The 21,067-nt window shown below is 35.2% G+C and overlaps 1 protein-coding gene across 2 annotated transcripts in view; it reads right to left on the bottom strand.

Annotated features, from left to right (window-relative positions):
• Window positions 1-509: 509 nt before the first annotated feature.
• The window catches only part of LOC106089331 (la-related protein 1), a 104,715-nt gene continuing 84,157 nt past the window's right edge, over window positions 510-21,067 (bottom strand). For both annotated transcript variants that reach the window (XM_013255151.2, XM_013255152.2), the window contains exons 3-7: window positions 15,894-16,143; window positions 14,049-14,110; window positions 12,924-13,939; window positions 10,366-12,800; window positions 510-9,647 (exon numbers count right to left, since the gene is read on the bottom strand). In XM_013255151.2, coding sequence (XP_013110605.2) covers window positions 8,896-9,647; window positions 10,366-12,800; window positions 12,924-13,939; window positions 14,049-14,110; window positions 15,894-16,143 — 4,515 coding nt within the window. In that variant the 3' untranslated portion in view covers window positions 510-8,895. The remainder of the gene's footprint in view (window positions 9,648-10,365; window positions 12,801-12,923; window positions 13,940-14,048; window positions 14,111-15,893; window positions 16,144-21,067) is intronic.

The raw sequence follows: 21,067 nt of genomic DNA, 5'->3' as shown, positions 1-21,067 counted from the left end.
TTTATTTTGTATTTCTTACATAAATATTCATTTTATTTATTTCATCTTTAAACTTTTAAATCTAAAGCCATAAGTATTTTATTAAAAAAAAAGAAAAGAAAAAACAAATCAAATTATTTCATAAATATTTCGTATATTTTTATATTCGTGTGTTTTTTTTTTTTTGGTTATTTATTCTCATATGTTTGTAAGTTTTTATGGCCTGCTGCATCATGTGTTTAATTAAAAATGCTACAAATATATTTTAGTTAATTTTTTTGTATGTTGTGTTTTTATTTTTGTATAAAAAGAGAATAGTAAATGAAAGTCTTTTTGAAACATTTTTTTTTTAATTTTTTCCTTTCTTTTAGAAAACTCTTCGGGGTGAAATTCTTTCTTTTAATTTGTATTTATTGTGTGAGAAGACAGTACATATCACTCTGATAAAAACATGTCCCAACTATGTAATGCCAACTCTCAGAAACAGTGTTTGTTGAATATTATTCGCGAGTGTTTTTAATTTTTTCACATTTTTTGTTTTTTTTTTGTTTTTCTTTTTATTTTTGTCGAACCTTTAAAATAGTTGCATAAATTCTTTTGTTTATCCATGAATGTAAAGAATATTTTTTGAATTTTTTTCTAAATATTTTATCATTGAATGTAATTGCAAATTTGTCTTTTAAAACTCCATTAAGGAACAGGGGGCAACTGAACATGGCATGCTTAAAAATTCGAAGACAAATTAAAACAAAATGTCTGTACCAATAAAAATCCACATAAACTTATAAACAAAATAATGAACATACCTCTTTACTTTGCAAAATAAAAATTTAGACCTTCCTCCTCCTCAACATTCCTGCATTCACTAAATAAAGTTTTTTTTTCACGCGAACAGCTGTTAACAGCCGACCAAGTTTGACGGTATTGTGATGTCAGATTTTTGTATGCATTCTCTTTGTTGTCATCTTCTTTCTCGCATACTCTCTGCTCATGTAAGCACACACGCACACAAATTTCTTCATGTGTGTTGGCAAACCGTCGATCAGCTTGATGGCAAAACAGCGGATTGCACCATATGATTTGTGGTTGTTGTATAAATTAGACCACCTTTAATTGCTTTGTCATTAGGAGTTACGAAATGTATTCAATATATTGGCCTGTTTATAAGAGAAACAACAGAGAGGATTATCGTAGACGTAGATTATCGGCAAGTCACATCTACATTAGATAATGCCACAGCGGACTTTCAGAGCGATTTTCCAAGGTAGCCTGTTCTATGCCCCGGATTGACCCGATGGAAACCTCATCGACCAGGGGCTGCCGTATTGTGGAAGAAGCACATCCCGGCCTAGTCCATACCTTACCGCGATTGAAGAGAACTTCGGACTCTGGTTCTGTTATTTGCCGGATAGGGTTCCGGCGGATCGGTAAGGTGTAATCAGTGCCTGAAGTGGTTGCATTTCCACACATGCTCTAGCTGGATGAGCATTTGGCAGAGTAGTCATACTGAATACTTTGCTGAATCAACGTAGTCAGTGAAGTCCCAAGCGCAGACAGTATATATCTCCCCTACGATTTCTCCCGTACATACAACAGGTAGCAACATTCTCCGAATATTGCCATACCAGTACAGTACATCATCACCCTTTTAATGTAGTTGCTACGATCTGCGAGGAGAAGGAGGATGCCCCATTACAATTATGGGTAATTGCAGCAGTTCATCAGACATCTCCATTACATCACCAGGAGTTCTAAATGACGTATACTGGCAACCCGTTATTTGGTTGCGATTAAACCACCTCCCTATAAATCTATCCAGTGACTGACCATCCGACTTTATAACCTGCAATCCCACCCGGCACGGAATAACTATGAGCACCGCATGGGCAGGAAACTTGCGCTCCTCGTGTTATCACGAGAAGCTTAGCTGGTAGTTGATGGACGTCCACAGGTTGCAGATAGTGGAATGCTTTATATGGAGTAGCTACAACTGCAGTCGCGGATAATCAGTTCCAGTGAGAGAACGGATGGCACCAGTTCTTGCTTAAATACTGAGTGCCTATGATGCTCGATACGACAAGGCGAGTTATTGGCGCCTTTAAATAAAGATCCCGCTGAGATAGGTCCCATGGACCGGAACGAGCTTGCTCATCTTTGCGATTTTGACGAAGATCACTACCTCCACATGCAAATAAGGCTACAACAACAACATGTAATCCCATGGCAGCCTATTGTACGTACCGGATTGACCCGATGGAGTCTTTCATTGGCAAGGGGTGCCGCAACAACAACAACACCACCTCCGCATGTTGCTGACAAGAAATTTCGAGTCACCATTAACGCAACAGCCGCTCGCTTTATACCAACCAGTCGAATACCGCAGGTAAGGCCCCATTTTCCGACGCAGTACACTCTTATAGTTCCATATTCATATGTATGGAAAATGTGCAACTTGATGCGTTTAATGAAGCCAGCAAAAGGATTTAAGCATAAGAGTATAGTACAGACCTATTTCCCTTCTCCCGCGAATAGCTAAGACGTTCGAGGCACTACTCCTCCTGAGCCAAGTTGAAAAATGTCCATGTGCTGAGCCTCAACATCATTTCGTAAATAGCATAGCATGACGACTACTTTGCAAGCCATCACTGCACACATTAGCCGAAGTATTAACCAGATCCAGATATGCCATCGTGGATCTTGACGTGCAGCCATGTCATGCTTTTTAGGAGATCGCCAACACGTCCCTACAGATAGGCCTAAAATATATCACCGGCGCGGTTTAATCTCTACCATTCCTCTATTTCACTTCCCCGGCATCGAGATCGTATCTTATGCAGACGATTGTATGATCATGACCCGCGCCCCTCTAATTTAAACGTCTACCTCACCGATCTTGCCACTTATTTCGTTGTAAGAAAGTTGAAGAGTGCGTCACCATATCTTTAGCCACTTTGTTCTGTATGACGTTGAGTTTTTGTAGTAGCAGTGTGTTGTACACTGAGGCGGCAGCCCTTGCCGATGACGGACTTCATCGGGTCAATCCGGTACGTACAACCAGCTGTCTTGGGTTTGGGATAATAGTGTTCATACAGGCTGAGGACAGTTGTAAGCTGCTCAGCTCCAGGCAGATCCAGATTCTTCAGCATCAGTGTAGTGATTCCGTCTGGGACCAGCACCTTTGTGATGGCTGTCCAGCTGCACAGAGATCACGGATATGACATATGGATCTTCTAGCCTTGTCTAAGGGAAATACCTCACAAGCATCGCCAGCATGTTTTATTTAAAACAACCTATAGTACGATTCGGACCATAAATGAATGCTGAACATTGTGGAAGTCATTGTGTAATATTTCAGTTCATTCGGATAAAAATTGCGCCTTTAGGGGCTCAATAAGCAAAATCGGGAGATAGGTTTATATGGGGGCTGTATCAAGCTATAGATCGATTCAGACCATATGAAACACGTATGTTGAAGGTCATGAGAGAAGCCGTTGAACAAAATTTCTGCCAAATCGGGTGACAAGGCTCAAGAAGTCAAGATCCCAAATCGGTTTATATGGCAGCTATATCAGGTTATGTACCGATTTGCTCCATACTTAGCACAGTTATTGGAAGTCATAACAAAACACCTCACGCAAAATTTCAGCCAAATCGGATGAGAATTGCGCGCTTTATCGACTAAAGAAATCAAGATCCAAGATCGGTTTATAAGACAGCTAAACCAGATTATGAACCGATTTGAAGCATACCTAACACGGTTGTTGGAAGTGATACCAAAACACTACGTGCAAAATTTCAGTTAAATCGGACGAGAATTGCGCCCTCTAGAGGCTCAAGAAATCAAGATCCAAGATCGGTTTATATGACAGCTATATCAGGTTATGGACCGATTTGAACCATACTTATCGCTGTTTTTGGAAGTAATACCAAAAAGACCACGTGCAAAATTTCAGTAAAATGGGATGAGAATTGCGCCCTCTAGAGGCTCAAGAAGCCAAGACCCAAGATCGGTTTATATGGCAGCTATTTCAAAACATTGACCGGTTTGGCATATTTACACTCCCAACTGACCTACACTAATGAAAAGTATTTGTGCAAAATTTCAAGCGGCAGCTTTACTCCTTCGAAAGTTAGCGTGCTTTCAACAAACGAACGGACGGACATGGCTAGATCGACTTAAAATAACATAAAGATCAAGAATATATATGCTTTATGGGACGTATATTTCGAGGTGTTACAAACAGAATGACGAAATTAGTATACCCCCAATTAAAAAACCAACCAAAACAAAGATCAGCTGTTTTTCTGCAAATTTTCACTGGAAGTCGTTCGCGTATTTTTGCTTGCACATTTTTTAAAGAGAGTAAAGTAGCTCTTACTCTCCTGCAAAATTTTACTAGAAAAGTACGCGAACAGACCTAATGTCGAACATGTTGAACAGCTGTTTAATTCAAATAAATAGTAAATAGAGAGTAACTAACGACTGCTCTTACTCTCCTGCAAATTCTTACTGGAAAAGTACGCGAACAGACCTGTATTAAACGACTTGCATACGTTTCATCAATGAAACGAATTATTGAGTAGTCATCATAACTGGACATGAGTTCAAACTGAAATTTTCCGTATAATGTAAAGAAAGGTTGAAAGTCCAAGAAAGATCAAGAAATAGGTTACAACAATATAAAATTGCTAGCGAATGCTATAAATTCATTATAGGAAAGGAAAGCCATAACAAAACGTAAGAAAAACAAAACATTAAACAATAAAAAAAAAACTGATAACGGCATGTTGTCTGGTTTTTAAATCGGAATGAACATTGTTCCGATAATTGATAGTTTTTATTATATAATATATATTTTTTTTTTGTTTGTTTATTTTTATTTTTTTTTTTTTAAGTTATAACTTAATGCACTAATAATAATAACAAAAATTCAAATAAACTTCAAATGGTTCTTAGTATTTTTTTGTATGATTTTCATTTTTCTTCTTTTTTTTTGTTTAGTTTAAAATAAAGTTACGTTTTCTCTTAGTTTCATTTCATAATGATTTTCATTTGAAAAAATATATGTAAGGGGTGTGTTTTTTTTTAACTAAAAATAAAGTATTTACAAAAAAATTCATTAGAAAAGAAAAAAAATATTCTTTACATTCGGTTCAGGATTTGTTTAGTATTATTATTTCTTCTGTCACTTTGTCTCTTGTCAAGAAAATTATATTCGTCTATCGAAGCTTGGCACTGGGGCAGCAATTTTATTCATTTTTTTTCAAATTATTTTTGTTTCGTTTTGTTTTTTATGAATGGTTAAGAATTTGTGTGTTTTGGGGGGGGGGGGGGCTATTTTCTTCTTCATCTCATGTTTAAGTCTATATATAGTTCATATTTTTCTTATTTGTATTAATGTTATACATATTTATAGTGTACCATATAGAGTAGTAGGTAGTGTTGTTAGTGTACTATTTTTTGTAATTTTCTTTTTTTTTTGTGTTTATTTTTTGTTTTGCAAAAACCTCTTTTCCTCAGATTTTATTTTCTTTTATTCATATATGACCATAGTATTTTTTTGTGGTATTTTGTTTGCTTAAACTTGTGGTTTCTTTCTCTTCAATTATAGCGTATATATATTTTTTAAAACAATATTTTAATTGCTATAGTTAATTAAAAAAAAAAACAATAATATAAATTTTTATATAATAATAAAAAATAATAGGAAATTTGATAAACAAAAAACAAATACAACGCTTTTCAGGCAACCCACTAAGGGACTAATTTTTGTAATAGCATAACAGCAAAGTTCTTTTAAAACATTTTTAATTATTTAAGCAGTTGCTTCGGCCCAAAGTCCTTAATTTACTTTATTTAATCTCATGACATATTTCGACTGGCATCGCCAACCATCTTCAGAAGATATTAAAAAATATTGAACTTATGAACATAATACGTTTTTCTACTGAAAACTGTTTGGTCTACTATTTCTCTGTTAAAGAGCTTTAACAAGTTTTAACAATTCGACTTTTTCAAAATTTGTTAGTTTCTCCTGAGGATGATTAACGATGTCAATTGAAACTTTAAAAAATTAATTGACTTTCTTTTGTAAACCCTCTTTGTCTACTAACAGAGAAAGAAAAGAAAAAGGGCATAAACAAGAATAAGGCTATTTTTTTTATTCGTTTCGATTGACATCGTCAATCATCCTCATGACCATTAAAAAAAAATTTAAATTATGAAAATAAGTCCGTTTCTGGAAAAAGCTCTTGGTCTTTAAAAGTAGACAAGAAAGTTTTTTTCAGAAAATTGTCCTATTTTCATAAGTTCCATATTTTTTAATATCTCATGATGATGGTTGGCAATGTTAATCGAAATAATGATAATTGTTATTATGAAAGAGTTTATATTTTCACTACTAGCAGACTAAGAGTCTGTAAAAAGAAATGTCGTTAGGTTTATTATTTTCAATTAGCATCGTCGTTTATCCTCAGGAGTTATATAAAAACGTTGAACTTATGAAATAATAAGTGGACCTTTTCTTGTATAGAATCTTTGTCTACTAGAAGTGAAAGTGTATGCAACGAAATTTTACAAGTGAAATTCGTCTTACTGCCTTAAATTCCAAATTTTTCAAATTTCCCCTGAGGAGAATTGAATATGTCAATCGAAATATCGAAAAATAATTCATAAAATTCAAATTGAAAGCATTTTGTGTCTCAAGCCAAACCAACTGGAAATTAAAATTTTAAGGTCAATAGACCACATAATTATATTTATTTTATTTTTTTTATTATTATAACTCTCTCAAAAGATTTTCTTGCTATTTTTCAAAACTTTCTCAAAACGAGATCAACGTTTGTTGGGTTGTTGTTGTTGTAGCAGTGTGTTATACACTGAGGCGGCAGCCGTTGCCGATGAAGAACTCCATTGGGTCATTCCGCTAAGTACAACCGGCTACCATGGGCTGAATGTTGGGTTCTTCAGCTTAGTAAAACCACTCTACCGAGTTGAACGGGGTGTACAAGAGCGACACCTCTTGGTAGAGAAGTTTTACAAACCTAAAACCTATAAAAATTGCTTGCATTTAGTCTTTGGTCGACCTTATTAGCTGCAGCAGCTTTGATAATTTTCTCTATCAAAAGATGTCGCTCTGGTACACACTGTCCCATTCGGCTATAACAAGGCATACGATGTGATGCCGCTATTGATTAATGGAATATTTGTGGGAAAATTTGTGTTTGGCAATGTCACTACAGTTGGCAAAGATTTATAAAAAAAAAGGAAAGAGTAGTAGAGAGTGGTTTTTTTGGGCCATCAGTTGCATGAAGTGTCTACTTAGTTCATAAGAGTAGATAGCAAATAAATTTGGCTTTAAATCGAATATATGAACTTTTTGGCTTTTTAAACATTACAAATTAAGCGACCTATTCTAGGGTACTTTTCATAAACTTTACTTTTTTTATATAAAAAAAATACAAAGAATTAAAAAAACAACTTTTTTCTAAAAATTTTATAATTTCTAATATTTTAGGCTTTGATTTGCTTATTTGTTTGATTCAAGTTCCCAGATAGCCAAAACTCCAGCATATGGGCATCAAAGAGTTATATAAGTTGCGTTGCCAATTTACAACTTCTAATCATATATATTATTCAAATTTTTTTTCTTTTAAGGCTTTTAAAGTAGTTTAGTTGCATTGCCAATTTTTACTATTAGATTTAGGTTTGTTTATTACCAAGATTTTTCATGTTAAGCCTTTATTTGTTGTTTGGTTGCGTTGCCAACCGAAACTTGGTTGCCCTACCATAATCTAGACATTATTTTTCCTTTGCGATTTGGTTGTTTCTTTTCATTTTTAACCTTTATTTGTTGTTTGGTTGCGTTGCCAACCGAAACTTGGTTGCCCTACCATAATCTAGACATTATTTTTCCTTTGTGTGTTTTTTGTTTCTTTTCATTTTTAATCTTTATTTGTTGTTTGGTTGCGTTGCCAACTGAAATTTGGTTGCACTACCATAATCTAGACATTATTTTTCCTTTGTGTTTTTTTTTTGTTTCTTTTCGGTCCCTGGGGTTGCCACCATGACGCCGTATAATTTTATTTATATTAAATAATTAAAATTTATACAAAAATTATTTAATTATATGTATATATAAAAAAAATATATTTTAGCAAATATGTTTTATGAAAAAAAAAAACAAAAATATTTTTAGAAAATCTTTTAAGGTTTTTGTGTTTTTTTTTTCAAGAAATAGTTTCCATAACATCATCAATCAAATACAAGAGGGGAAAGTTATTTTAAAAATATAAAGGAAAAAAATCAACAATTTATTTTTTTAATGATCTGTTTTTGAGCATTTCAAATTTTCATTTGGGGGGGGACTATAGCATTATATTTTTAAGAAAGAAAAAAAAAATAAAACAACAAAATAAATAATAATAGAAAAGGACTCAAATATACGAAAAGTAAAAAGATTTGGGGTTTTTTCCACAAAAAAAAAAAAAATACAAAAATTTCGTTAGTCGTTAAAGCAAAACTTCGTTTTATAATTTTTTAGGATTCTTCTTGTTTTTGTTTTCAATGATTCTATAGAGCAATACAAGCCTAAGTCTAATAAAAATTATTCATTATGTTTATAGTTTATCTTTTTTTTTGCAAAATTTTTAATTTTTGTTTAATTTTTTTTTTGTTTGATTTTTTCTTCGTTTCTCTTCGGATAACCCAAATTAGAAAAAAAATAACTTTGTGTAATGTTGTATATATGAAGAAGAAAATGTAAAAAGAGAAAAAACATAATATTTAAGAGTATATAAACACTAAGTTATAGAAAATAGCACTTAAATTTATATGTATATAAAGGAAAAAAATTAAAAGAAAAAAAAATAAAAATAAAAAATAATAATAGAAAAGCAGAAGTAAACAAATGAATTTTATTTTTCCGCCGCTACTACAGACGCTGTCGTTGTTGTGTTTGATTTTTTATTATTACATTGTTGCTGTTCCAAGGATGATGTTGTCTGTTGTTTGTTATTGGTACTATCCTTTGTTTGATTTTGGTTCTGTTGTTGTTGTTGTTGCTGTTGCTGTTTGTTTTGTTTATGCTGCTGCTGATACTGTTGCTGCTGTTGTTGACGTTGCTGATTACGATTTAGGCCAGTATTACTGCCACTGCCACCACCACTGCGTCTCAGTTCATTCGGTGAACCATAGTGATAATTACGATTGGCCACTTGAGGCTTATTGCCCAGTGAGCCGCTGCGCACACGTACTGTACTGCTACCAAATGATCCGGTACGTCTACGATTGTTTCCTTGGTATTGTTGCTGTTGTTGATGATATTGTTGCTGCTGTTGTTGTTGTTGTTGCTGTTGTTGTACTCGATTGCCCACATAATCACTACGATTGGTGATTGTGGTATTTGGTCTGCGATTATTAGCACCCGCTATAATAACTTTGGTACCATCACTCTCCGAGACACTGCGGTGACGTTGGAAATTGCGCCCACGATTGAGACTACCAACACCCTGTAGCATTTCATTGATTTCCGGTTCAACAACACGAAAATCTTCAATAGTTTTAAAGTCTTTCAAGTAATTCTTCAATTTTGGTTGAACTTCAAGTTTTTCGCCATTTTTGTAATATTTGAGGAAAGCCCAGAATTTCTCGAGACCATAAAGTTGACCTGGAAAAATGAAAAAAAAAAAAACAAAAAAAAATTAATAAGTACCACAAACATGCCACAAAAAAAACATTAAAAATTGCAAAACAGGTAAATAATGGGAGCTTAAACGAATGTCTTGTCCCCACCCACGTTGCGTTCAAATTTAGAAGGGGAGAAGGAGGGAAGTGGCCTCAGGGCTCTGAGAGTAAGCAGGGGATAATCCAACAACGCATGACTTTGTAAAAATTTACAAGAGAAAAGAAGTGAAGGAGAGGAGAAGCACCAGGGCTCTAAGTGGATAATCATCCAAGCCAACAACGCATGATTTTGTAAACGAGACTATTTGAATCCTCGAAATTTGCTCTAGACAGAAAGTTATTTTTGGTGCATGGACTCTATCGCTGGAAGAATGCCTATTTTGTCATATGCGTTGGCTGTCCCTATTCGGCGCTATTCACTCCCCGTAATATGGTGGATCTATATCTGCATTATTTGCCTTCCTTATTATTTTCCTATCTCTTCTAGGGCTAACACGATCTCAAGGCAACCGGTTATACGTACCGGATTGGCCCGATGAAGTCCTTCATCTATGATCTTAAGTCGAGTCGAATGTCCAAAATTAATAGCTTTTCTACCTGGTCCTTGTGACATGCAACTGCCCACTAGACCCCAATTTCATTACCCATTCTTCTCTATATAAAATTTACAACAAAAAATGCTCAATTTGTTTCCAACTTACCACTTTCGTAATCTTTCATTGTCTCTTCTTGGAAATCATCATAGATGTGTGGACGGAATTTCTTTTCCAAACCATAGGAGAAGAAACGGAATAGACATTCCAATCCATAACGGAAACCATTGCTAGCATCTTCCAGGGCCAATGTTCGGAATTCATTGTACATGGTCTTGTTGAAGTTCTCACGCAAAAAGAATGACCAGAAACGATACAAGGTATTCATTTCCTGGGATTGACCAAAGCCCAGACGACGTCTCTCTTTAAGGCAACGCGAATGATACTTGTGATATGCTTGCTGTGTGAAATTATTCTCCTTTAAGAGCGCATGCGATGGATGTTGGAAGACGGGCAACGATTGAGGTACTGATGAGCCATATGAGGAGGTGGTGGGCGATGTGCCAGCCGAGGAACCCATAGATGTCGTACGTGGTCGGTGTTCAACCGTGTCGAGCAGCCAACCCACGTGGGCTTCGACGGGAGGATTGGATGAATGGCGGGTTTTGCGTTTACGCGGTGTACGCAGGTCAAGGGTGTGATTATTGGGGGCAGCATAGAAACGGGCTCTTCGAGATTTAATGGTGGAATTCAGTGTGGAGTTCATGGTGGCATTTAGTGTGGAGTCTTCATCATCATAGGCGGGTGGAGGTGGTGGAGGCGGTTGTTGATTGCGTTGAGATGCCGATTGTGGTCTAGCATTGCCGGCCAGTTTCACGAAATCTTCCTGGGAAATCACATTCACGGTACGATAATCGTTAGCCGTATTTGAGGTAATCCAGAGATCTTCTTCGTAGTTAACCAAGCCATCGTTGATGACATTCTCCAAGTCCTGAGTAATTTTTGTTCGTGAAGTGTAGTCGGCAGTGCGATCATAGCCCTCGTGTTTCGGTGCCCTATGCACTTGGGAGACAATCAACAGTTTGTTTATATCACGATCGGCAAATTCATAATCGGATTCATCATCATCGGAATAGTGTTCGGTGAAGTTATTGACGCGTCCAGAGGCAGGTATAGGATCCATAAGCTCTTCATCAAATTGGAAGTCTAGTTCTTCCTTCTCGACGACTGGCTGGTGGTGGCCGGCGGTGGTTGTTGAGAACACAGCTGTTTTGGAGGAGGCAGAGGAGGATTTGATGGTCGTGGTGGTGGTGGTGGTGGAGGGATTGGTGGGTGTGTTGTTGTTTTTGACATTTTCGGAAGAGGAAGCATTGGATGGGGTGGCATTTATGGCATTGGATGATTTATTGTTGGGGATCATGGAGGTTGTAGGAGTGGCAGAGGTGTTGGTTGTGGTAGAGGTCAAGGTGGTGGAGGATTGATTGGACAAAGATGTGGATGCAGAAGAGGTGTTGGCGAGTGGCAATTGTGATGATGACATTTGTGTCGAATTTGTAGCTGATTTAGTATCTTTATAAGCATTTGATTTTGAGCGTCTCTTTACCTCTTTCCACATGCCGTCGGCAGGTTCAGCGGTCGTTGAGTCTGCGCTATCCGAAGTCGCAACAGCTTTGCCATCTCTCGTGCTATGCAAGGCAGTTTTCTTTTCGGGCGTCGATGTCGAGTTTGGTTTTGCCACCGCTGTTGTTACGCTCTCAGCCAATCCACTCAAATGATCCGCCAACTGAGCCACCGCTCCACCCGTTGTCTGTTGTTCTGCCGCAGCGGCAGCTTCCACCTTCTTAGTGAGAGCACTAATGGCATTCAATGCAGGGGCAGGTGTCTGTCTCTCTTGTTGCAACAGCATGGTGGGCAGCAAGTTTTGCGAATTACGTGGCACCGGTGGTGGTGGTATACAACTTAGGGGTTTTGTAGCCATGGGAGAGGTTAAAATCGGTGGCAGAGGCACTTCGGGTACATAAATCAAGTTGGGTGAGGTGTTGTTGTTGCTGACGACATTAGCGGAAGCTGTAACAGCTCCTTCTGTCGCCGTTGCCGCTGCCGCAACTTCAGTTGCAGCTGCAGCTGCTTTAGAAGCAGGAGTTTCATTGGCAATAGTAGCATCTTTGCTCTGTACAACATTTTGAGTAGGAGTAGTGGTCGTATTTGCTGTGGCTGTAGCTGTGCTAACAGTACCATTTTCTAAGGGATTGGGTTTTGTTGCTGCAGCAGCAGCAGCAGTCGTACTGCTGCCGGTTGCTGCGCTGGTGCCAGCTGCTGCGCTGGTGCCAGCTGCTATCGAAGACAGGGGGTTACCAGCTGTATCCACAACTTCTTTAATGGGCCAAATTGTTGGGTTCGTCTTTGTGCGCACCTTATAGCCTTCGAGCAGTTCAATTTTATCCGATTCCTTTATGGCTGTTATGATTAAAGCCACATCTGTGGATAAAGCTAGAACCCGATGGAACGAAGCGATCAATGTGACAGGGATGCAACCTTCGTCATCCATTTTACGGCGTAAAAAGAAATCGCCGGTAAGGTTCTCTTCGCTAAAATAATATTCACTGAAAACAAAAGGGGAGCAACAAATAAAACGTTAGTCATACCAATAAAACTTAGACATCCTTAAACAACCACACAAAAACACACACACATAACGTTTATCGAGGACAATGCGTGATACTTACACTTGTTTTTTAATAGCTTCTTTGACGCTTTGTGCATCCATTTCAATATATGCAGCAGGCATGGGACCATAATAATGGGTACCCATAAGAACAAATGAGGGATCTGCACCGGCGGCATCCGCCGATAAGTAATTTGCGTACTCGCCATTGGCTAACAGATGGCGTGGTATGCGATTTGACGTACGACCTGGTCCCGGTCTTGAGAATCCGCCACCGCCGCGCCCTTGCCGCCCGCCCCTGTAGGACGTGCGGAAGCGCCGTTGGGTGCGGGCTGGTCGTTCGTATTCCCGATCGTGGCGATCGGTGCCGCTGCCGCTACGCCAGGAATCAATGCGTTCACCAACATTGCCAGATTTTGTTTTGTTGTTGACAACATTTTGGCGCTCACCGCCGCGTGGTTGACCCTCAGCAATGCTGGCGCCGCTGCTGCTGGCAGCATTGGTGTTGCTGTTGATTGCACGTCTTTCATTGTTAGACTCGCCGCCACGATTGTTGCTGTTGCGGTCGTGATAGCGTGACTGTGAGCCAATACCTCGTCTTGTGGGACGACCAATTGATTTGGAACGACTAGATTTGGCCAAATCGATTTGCAATGGTCTCCACTTTTGTTTGGGTATTTTCTTATTGATTCCATTGCCACTTGCATTTGAGGGATTATTTCCGTTGCCGCTAGTAGATGCTTCATTGATATTTTGTCCGACGGCTGTTTGACTTCCAGCAGCTGTATTTGTTGCTTTAGGATCTTGATTTTCCTTGGCAGCGCTAGACGATGTGGTCGAAGACGATGAAGATGTGGGTGCAGCAACACTGGTCGATGAAGAAACCTTTTCGTTGGTTGATTCTTGAGTGCTGTTTACGTTTGTAACTTCTTCAGCGTTTGAGTTTTTAACCGTGGTGCGGTTATCTTCTTTTTGAGCGTTCGAGCGATGTTTTCTTGATGATCGTTTTGTTTCAGTGCCGCCAAATTTACCACCAATTAGCATTGGCCAATCACCAACGTTGCTAAAATCACTTGCCTGTGTTTAAGCGAATGGGAAGGTAAAATGGTTGTTTTTTTTTAGTGTTTAAATAAAATAAAGATTCTAAGGTCGCTTGAGAGAGGGAAGGGAGGGGGGAGACACTTACCTTTTGGTTGACTTTCTTTTTGTCCTTTACCACAGCTGCATTTGCTTCACTTTTGGAGACGACTGAAATGAGAAAAGGCGAGAAAAGGTTAGATGACATTTTAATTAAAGGGGCCTTTACATTAACAGATTACAAAATGTTGCACATTTTGTGAAGTTAAGACGCATAATAGCTTAATCACTGATTATTATCGTGGGTTTCCACAAAATGATACCCCCATAATCAATTAGCAATCAAAAAGTAGATTGATAGCTTCCCTTATTTCAAAAGTATCCTTCTCTGAACACGCAGTTTTATTTTTTGTTCATTAGACTTTCCCAACCCTGCTTAACGGGACCTTAATATCCTCCGGTTATTAAGACAAATTTGTTGAAATATTAAAGTAAAATGAATTAGAGTGGGTAAAATTTGCTTAAATTGTTAAAAACCTTATATCTTTACGATGCCGAGTACATTAATGATACAGTTTTCGACCTAGACAATAATAAAAATATACGTCTTTCCAGTGTCCCCTCTGACATCTCACTCTCTCTCTGCCTTATAGTAATAATAATCTCCCATTTAGTTGACATAAATTACAGTGTTGCCATTTTAAGCACATGGATTGTTGATATGGGTTCGTTGCCATTTACAAAATTATCAACTTTTCCTAACAAGAGATTACAGAGCATGAGCATGTTTATAGATAGAAGCAATTATTTAACATTCAAGTTGGAGGGGGATTGAAAAAAAAAACAATTGCAAAAATGAAATCTTTGTGAATTCAATTTCGTCTTCTTTATTTTTTTAGCTACAAAACTACAATAGATAGTAGCTTCACATAGGCTTGCTTATCGGCGGATGTAGCTCTCTGTGTTGTTCAAACATACAATACGGTTGTGTTGGCACTTAGTAGGTGATCTTTTGTTACTACAATCTACATTCACGCATATCAAAAAAGATCAGGCCATACATTCATCCATCTATCCACTCATTTTTTACTTTAATTATCACATAATAAACAAAACAGAAATGTTTATTTTTGAAATGCCTCTACGATACATATTTGTATGCATACATACAAATTTATGGCATACTCCAGGCGGCACGCGGCTCATGTGTGATTCTTTCTTCGCTGTGTGAAAACAAAATCATGTCAGTAAAATTAAATATGTAGCCTTCAACAGCTACAAAAAGCAATAATGGCTGACTGGAGAAATAAACACCTGTATTGGATTTTATATAGATTCTGGAATTTCTTAGTTTTGTTTTTTATTTTCTACAAAATAAAAAAGCCATTTCACACACCTTGGCGAATTTCATAAACTACGCAGTTTGAAATTTTAAATCCATAGGCGGCATGAGGTTGATGGAACAGTCAAACAGAATAACCGCAAAAATATTGAGTGAGATATGGCAAAAGCTGAACAAAGTCAGTCGTTGTATGGCATTAAAAAATTTAAAGGCAACATAAAAAACGACATCAACATTGTGATTCCTTCTCTCTCAACAAAGAAAAAAGAGATTACTTTGTACAATGAGAAACTCCAACAAAAAGTCCGCATTGTTATTCTCACTATTCTCCTGGCACAATGCCTTTCCCAAAAAAAAAGGTTTTTAGCTCTGGTTCTCTTGCTCACCAAACACACACATAACACATAGCTACTTTTCATTAAATGTACATACATACATAAATTATCTGCATATATGTAGGTACATGTGGTATGTATGTATTATAGTAAGAAAAGCATGTATGCTCTTTGTAAAAGAAAAGATTCTACATTTTACGATATTTTACTCAAAGGCAAGGAATATTATTGGTTTTATTTTGTTGTTATATATGTGTGTGCCGTTGTGTATATTTACCTACGGTTGTGGACTCTACTTTATTTGGGGCGGTGGTTTGTGTCTTATTTTGATTCTGTGCGTTTGTATTGGAGTTGCTGTTGTTCCCGCCGCTGCTGATATCAGTTGCCGGTTGCTTTTCGCTTTGATTCTGTGCTGGGAGCTGGGATTTTTGTTGTTGTTGCTGCTGCTTGGGTTGTTTGGGCTGCAAGACACGTTTATCCAATGGCGACGAACTTGCTTTGGGACTTGAAGCTTGTTGTTTAGAAATCTGTAAAAACGAAAAAAAAACATTTGAAATTTTTATTATGATCACACTTTTGTGTTTATTTATTACAATATATAGGTAGGTAGGTATGTAATTATGGTATTTTCATTATTTTTAGCTGAAAACAAGCAAGTACTTAAGTCTCAATTGTATTGAAGCCAATACTACAGAACTTGACTACTTGAAAACTGCCAAAATACAAGTCACGTTTGAGAGAAAATGTTCTAAAGCGCAAATATTGTTTTCAAACATTTAAACTTATTGGCCATGGCAAATAACATTTGTGAAACTTATCGAATATAAGCAATTTGGCAATGGAAATATTTTTAAAGTTAAACCGGTTAAAGATAGAAATACTAACGATTATTTAAAAAAAAACTTGCTAAACGATTCATTAAGGCAAATGTTAAATTGATCCTTTACATTAAGAGATTGTATTGGCATTTAAAAAAAAAGATATATAATTTGTGATGGAAAAGAATTTTTTGAAAAAGGCCGGATTCATTATTTTAATTAGCACATTTTGCTTTTGACTGACCCATCTTTTATGAAACCCAAGAAATTTTTTTTGCCTGTTACGGCGAAGATTATAAAATTGTACAATTTTTGTTTGTTCAATGATCGAAGATTTTCTTTGCAAATGGAAAAGGAAAGCCAGAGATAGCAACACACACCCACCACTATGGGACGCGTTTCGTCTTTGGTTAGAAGACTTTTCAACCATATTAGGTGCGATGGCTTCAAGGGCCGTGTGTTGGTATATTGTATTTGAAAAATTACTATAATTTTAAATTATCCTAATACCTATTCGTTTCATTGAGTATCATTTTACAATAAGGTCACTGCAAATTATACCTATATCCACCTTTAAATTTCATCAGAATTTTAAGCTTTCCAAATGAGTCATGGGAAAAGTCACGCATACTACATTTGTATATACTGCGTGTCGAAGCGTGTTATAGTATAAATGCCTATAGGTATATTTTTGTAACCATACGCACGCAAATCTCTTGCTCTCCAATGAGCAAGTCCCTTGTCCTGGATTTTTGTACCCTTTCCATCGTCAAATTCAATGCATGGAAATTTTTATTGGCCAAAAGAAAATCATAACAAACGCAATATGCAACAAACAATGACCTTCAGTCAAAACAAAGAGAAATACTCTCCTGTTATGTTTTTTAACGGGAGTTTTCTCTCTCACCCTCTCTCTCTCTCTCTAGCACTTGCTCTCTATTCAACTTTGATATAACTCTCCAAGTTTAGGGCGAAGGACATGTCAAACAAGACAAAAGAAAAACAAATTGAAGAATACAATAAAATTTACTAATCCAACCGAAAGGAATTTATATTACAAAATAAATAAACTTTTAATATACATGAATGTTATTAATACATATATAACCATATATAAGAAAAATAAAATAAAAAACAACAATAAAACTATTATATGAAAGCAAAAAAAATAATGTTTCTATATATTTATAATAAAATAAATATAAAAATAAAAATACAAAAACAATAATAAATATAAAGCTAAAAATATAAAAATTTACACAACAGAAAAATATTATAAAAAATAAAAAAGCTAATATAAAAAAATAAAAAAAACTAATATAAAAAAAAATAAAAAAAACTAATATAAAAAAATAAAAAAAACTAATATAAAAAAATAAAAAAAAAACTAATATAAAAAAATAAAAAAAATCCTAATAAAAAAAAACTAATATAAAAAAATAAAAAAAATTACTAATAAAAAACTAATATAAACAATGGCAATCTAATATAAACAAAATAAAAAAACTAATATAAAAACACTAATATAAAAAAATAAAAAGCTAATATAAAGTCTTTTACAAATATTATAAAAAAAATTGTCATCAAATCATAAATATATCATATAAAACATAAGCCTATAGTAACGGAAACTATATAAACAAATAAAATAATTATCGGAAAAATATAAATAAATATAGAAAAAATTATATAACAAAATACGATATTATTAAAACTATAAAGAAATAAAATTATAGCAAACTAAATTGTAAAAAAATTAAATTGTAAAAAAGAAATATACAAACAAAAAAAACATTTATAAAAAAATAAAATTAAAAAAAAAAATAATATAAAAAATCAAATGAAAAAATATAAAATAAAAATCTTTAAAACATATTAAAAAAAACAAGAAGAATTATCATCAAATAATAAATATGTGGACAAAATAAAAATATTTGTATACATATAAAAAACATATACAAAATAAAACAATATAAGAAATAAAAAAAATATAAAAACAAAACAAAAAAAAATATTGCTATAAAAAAATTAAACAAAATTAAAATTATAAAAAATTAACTAGAAAAACTTGAATTGAAGAAAATTAATTATCAAAAACAAAATTGTAAAATTGTTTTTTTTCTGTTTTTACCTACAAATGATCGTGCTAGACAAGACAGTTGAAGGAACAAAAATTTTTTATGGTATGATCTGATTAGGGCGCCCCGGTAGCCGAGTTGGTAGCGTGTTTGAATTACTAGAGCAGGGGTCGTGGGGTCGATTTCCGCAATAGGCCCTGGTCTGTCGCTACTGTGGTACCACAATGGACTCAAAATTGTCTAAGTGAGTCTGTAAAGGACTGCCACTCTTACCCAACCTATGGTCTGATTAAAGAAATTATAGTAGGCAAGTAAAATGGATCCATTTTCTATAAACCTCCACCCAACCAAAATTTTACTCATTTCCACTGTTTAACAAAATGTTTCCATGTGTTCCATGTTTTTCTTCTTTGGCACATGTTTAATGATAAATCCATAAAATCTATGTTAGTTAAAACAAAAAAAAATCGATTTTAAATAGAAACAGAAATTTGTATTCTTTATCTGCAGCTAAAATGTTTGTCCAAGAACTAGAAGCCCTATAAGAAACGGGGCAACATTTGGATGTGGTCTAAAGTCCATGTGTTTTTTTTATATTCAATTTGGATACACTTTGTGGAATTCACGAAATCACCTCATGCTCCTCACACTATTTTACATCTCTATAGATATAAAAAAAACATAGATTTAGAACAACAACATTGCTGGGGGTCGTACAATATGGTTGACGTGCATGTCCAAAGTACCCACATACATATATACCACAACGCATGGAAGAGAAGAGTGTTGAGAGGCAAATGACATGTTTTTGTCATTGGACGAGACATAAGGCAAAAGAAAATAAAGAGCCTCTAGAAATATAGGATTAATCATCCTTTGTTACTTTTGGCAAATTGAAGGACATTTATTATAAATTATAATACCATATATACAATAATTATATGTATGTACCTTTTCTTCTTAAAAAGCTGAAGTATGGATCATTGAGGATTTAATGGCTGTCTGGAATGGTGGTGCTGATTCAGGCTTTTGCTTTTGATCTCGGTTATTGTTTTTCTTATCACAAAGCAAATAAAATAAAATGTTCAACCAAAGTTTAAAATAACTCAAAAGTAATTAAAGAAAAAAATTATATATTTCTTTATATTTTAATCTTAAAAAACACATTGATGGTGTTTTTTTTTTTTTTGGTTTTCTTTTGAGCGCTTCACTTAAATTTGCTGCTTTTTAAACTAAATCGTGTCCAAATATTGTCTTATCTTCACTTTATGAAACTTGGTATTGTTGTACTTGTAGTAGATATCTGATTTGTTAATCTTATCATTTAATGAAATGATAATGTTTTTATATTTCATTTATACACAGTAGTTCTTTTTTAAGTAAAAAAAAGATCTTTTTGTGAAGTCAGAAAATGTGTACACACACTCAATCGCTTAATGATTTTAAAAGCGACCTATTTTTTTTTTCTTTTGGTTTGTATTGTTCACAGATTATACTGAGTTATAGATTTTTCTTTTCTTCTTCACTTTTAGAATAGAATACTTCTTTGGGGGTAAGCGTTTCGCCGTTGCTTTTGTAAAACTTGCGACCGTCTTGTATGACCGTTCAAGATATTCTGATTTCATGTGGCTTCGCGCAGTGCATGAAAACGACTTTTTACAATGCTGTCGCCGGTTGCTGCTTAAATAAAGAGGCATGAAAGTGAGAGAGCAGAAGAAATGTATACGTGACATGGGCATACTACGCGGATGTGTAGTAGCTGAGTGATAGATAGATAGAGAAAGACAGGGAGAAAGAGGGAGAGAGAGCAAATGCATGAGTGAGAGCCCAGCGAATACTACCAGTAGTGGTTATTGCTGGTGATAAAATATACACCAACACTCACGTATGCTTGTTGTTTGAGCCACCCCACAAGGTAATAACAACAATGTCGATATTTATCAGTTCAATGAATAAAAACAAAAAACGCCAAAACGCAGTATGTAGTACAATATGTGTTTGCTTGAGACATCCAACAATAGTAGGTACCTATGTACCTGTCGTTTATTTTCTCACCATGGGAATATAAAGATAATGCTTTGGAGATAATCAATCCTTTTATTTACGCATAAGATATACATATATGGGCTACTTTAAATTAAAGGGATACTCTAATTGCACCTAAATTACATTGTTATCAAGTTTCATAGAGATTTTTTGAGAAACAAAACTAATTAATTCTTCACAAGTCATAAAATGAAATATCTCACATTGGGGAAAACTTTCTAAAGCGGAGAAAACATAAGAAAATGTTGCAACAAGCAATAAAAAATATCAATTGCCAAAAAAAGTTTAAGGTTTGCACAAAAACTTCAGTGTTTAACTTTAAATCACTTCGATGGCCAAATTGGCATAGGTTTAGTTCTGGTACAATGAAAATATTTTCGGTTGACTAAGAAAAAGTTTTAGTATTATTCAAACTATATATATATTGCACGAGAATTTTGGGAACTGCAAATTTTGGCCATGAACATTCGACTAAGGAACTGGGGCAAACTTCACACAAATCAAAGAGT

Source organism: Stomoxys calcitrans, chromosome 2, assembly GCF_963082655.1.
Source record: "Stomoxys calcitrans chromosome 2, idStoCalc2.1, whole genome shotgun sequence".
NCBI classification, from domain to species: Eukaryota; Metazoa; Arthropoda; class Insecta; order Diptera; family Muscidae; genus Stomoxys; species Stomoxys calcitrans.
The sequence above is the reverse complement of the archived record's forward strand: the minus strand, read 5'-3'. Positions and strand labels throughout refer to the sequence as shown.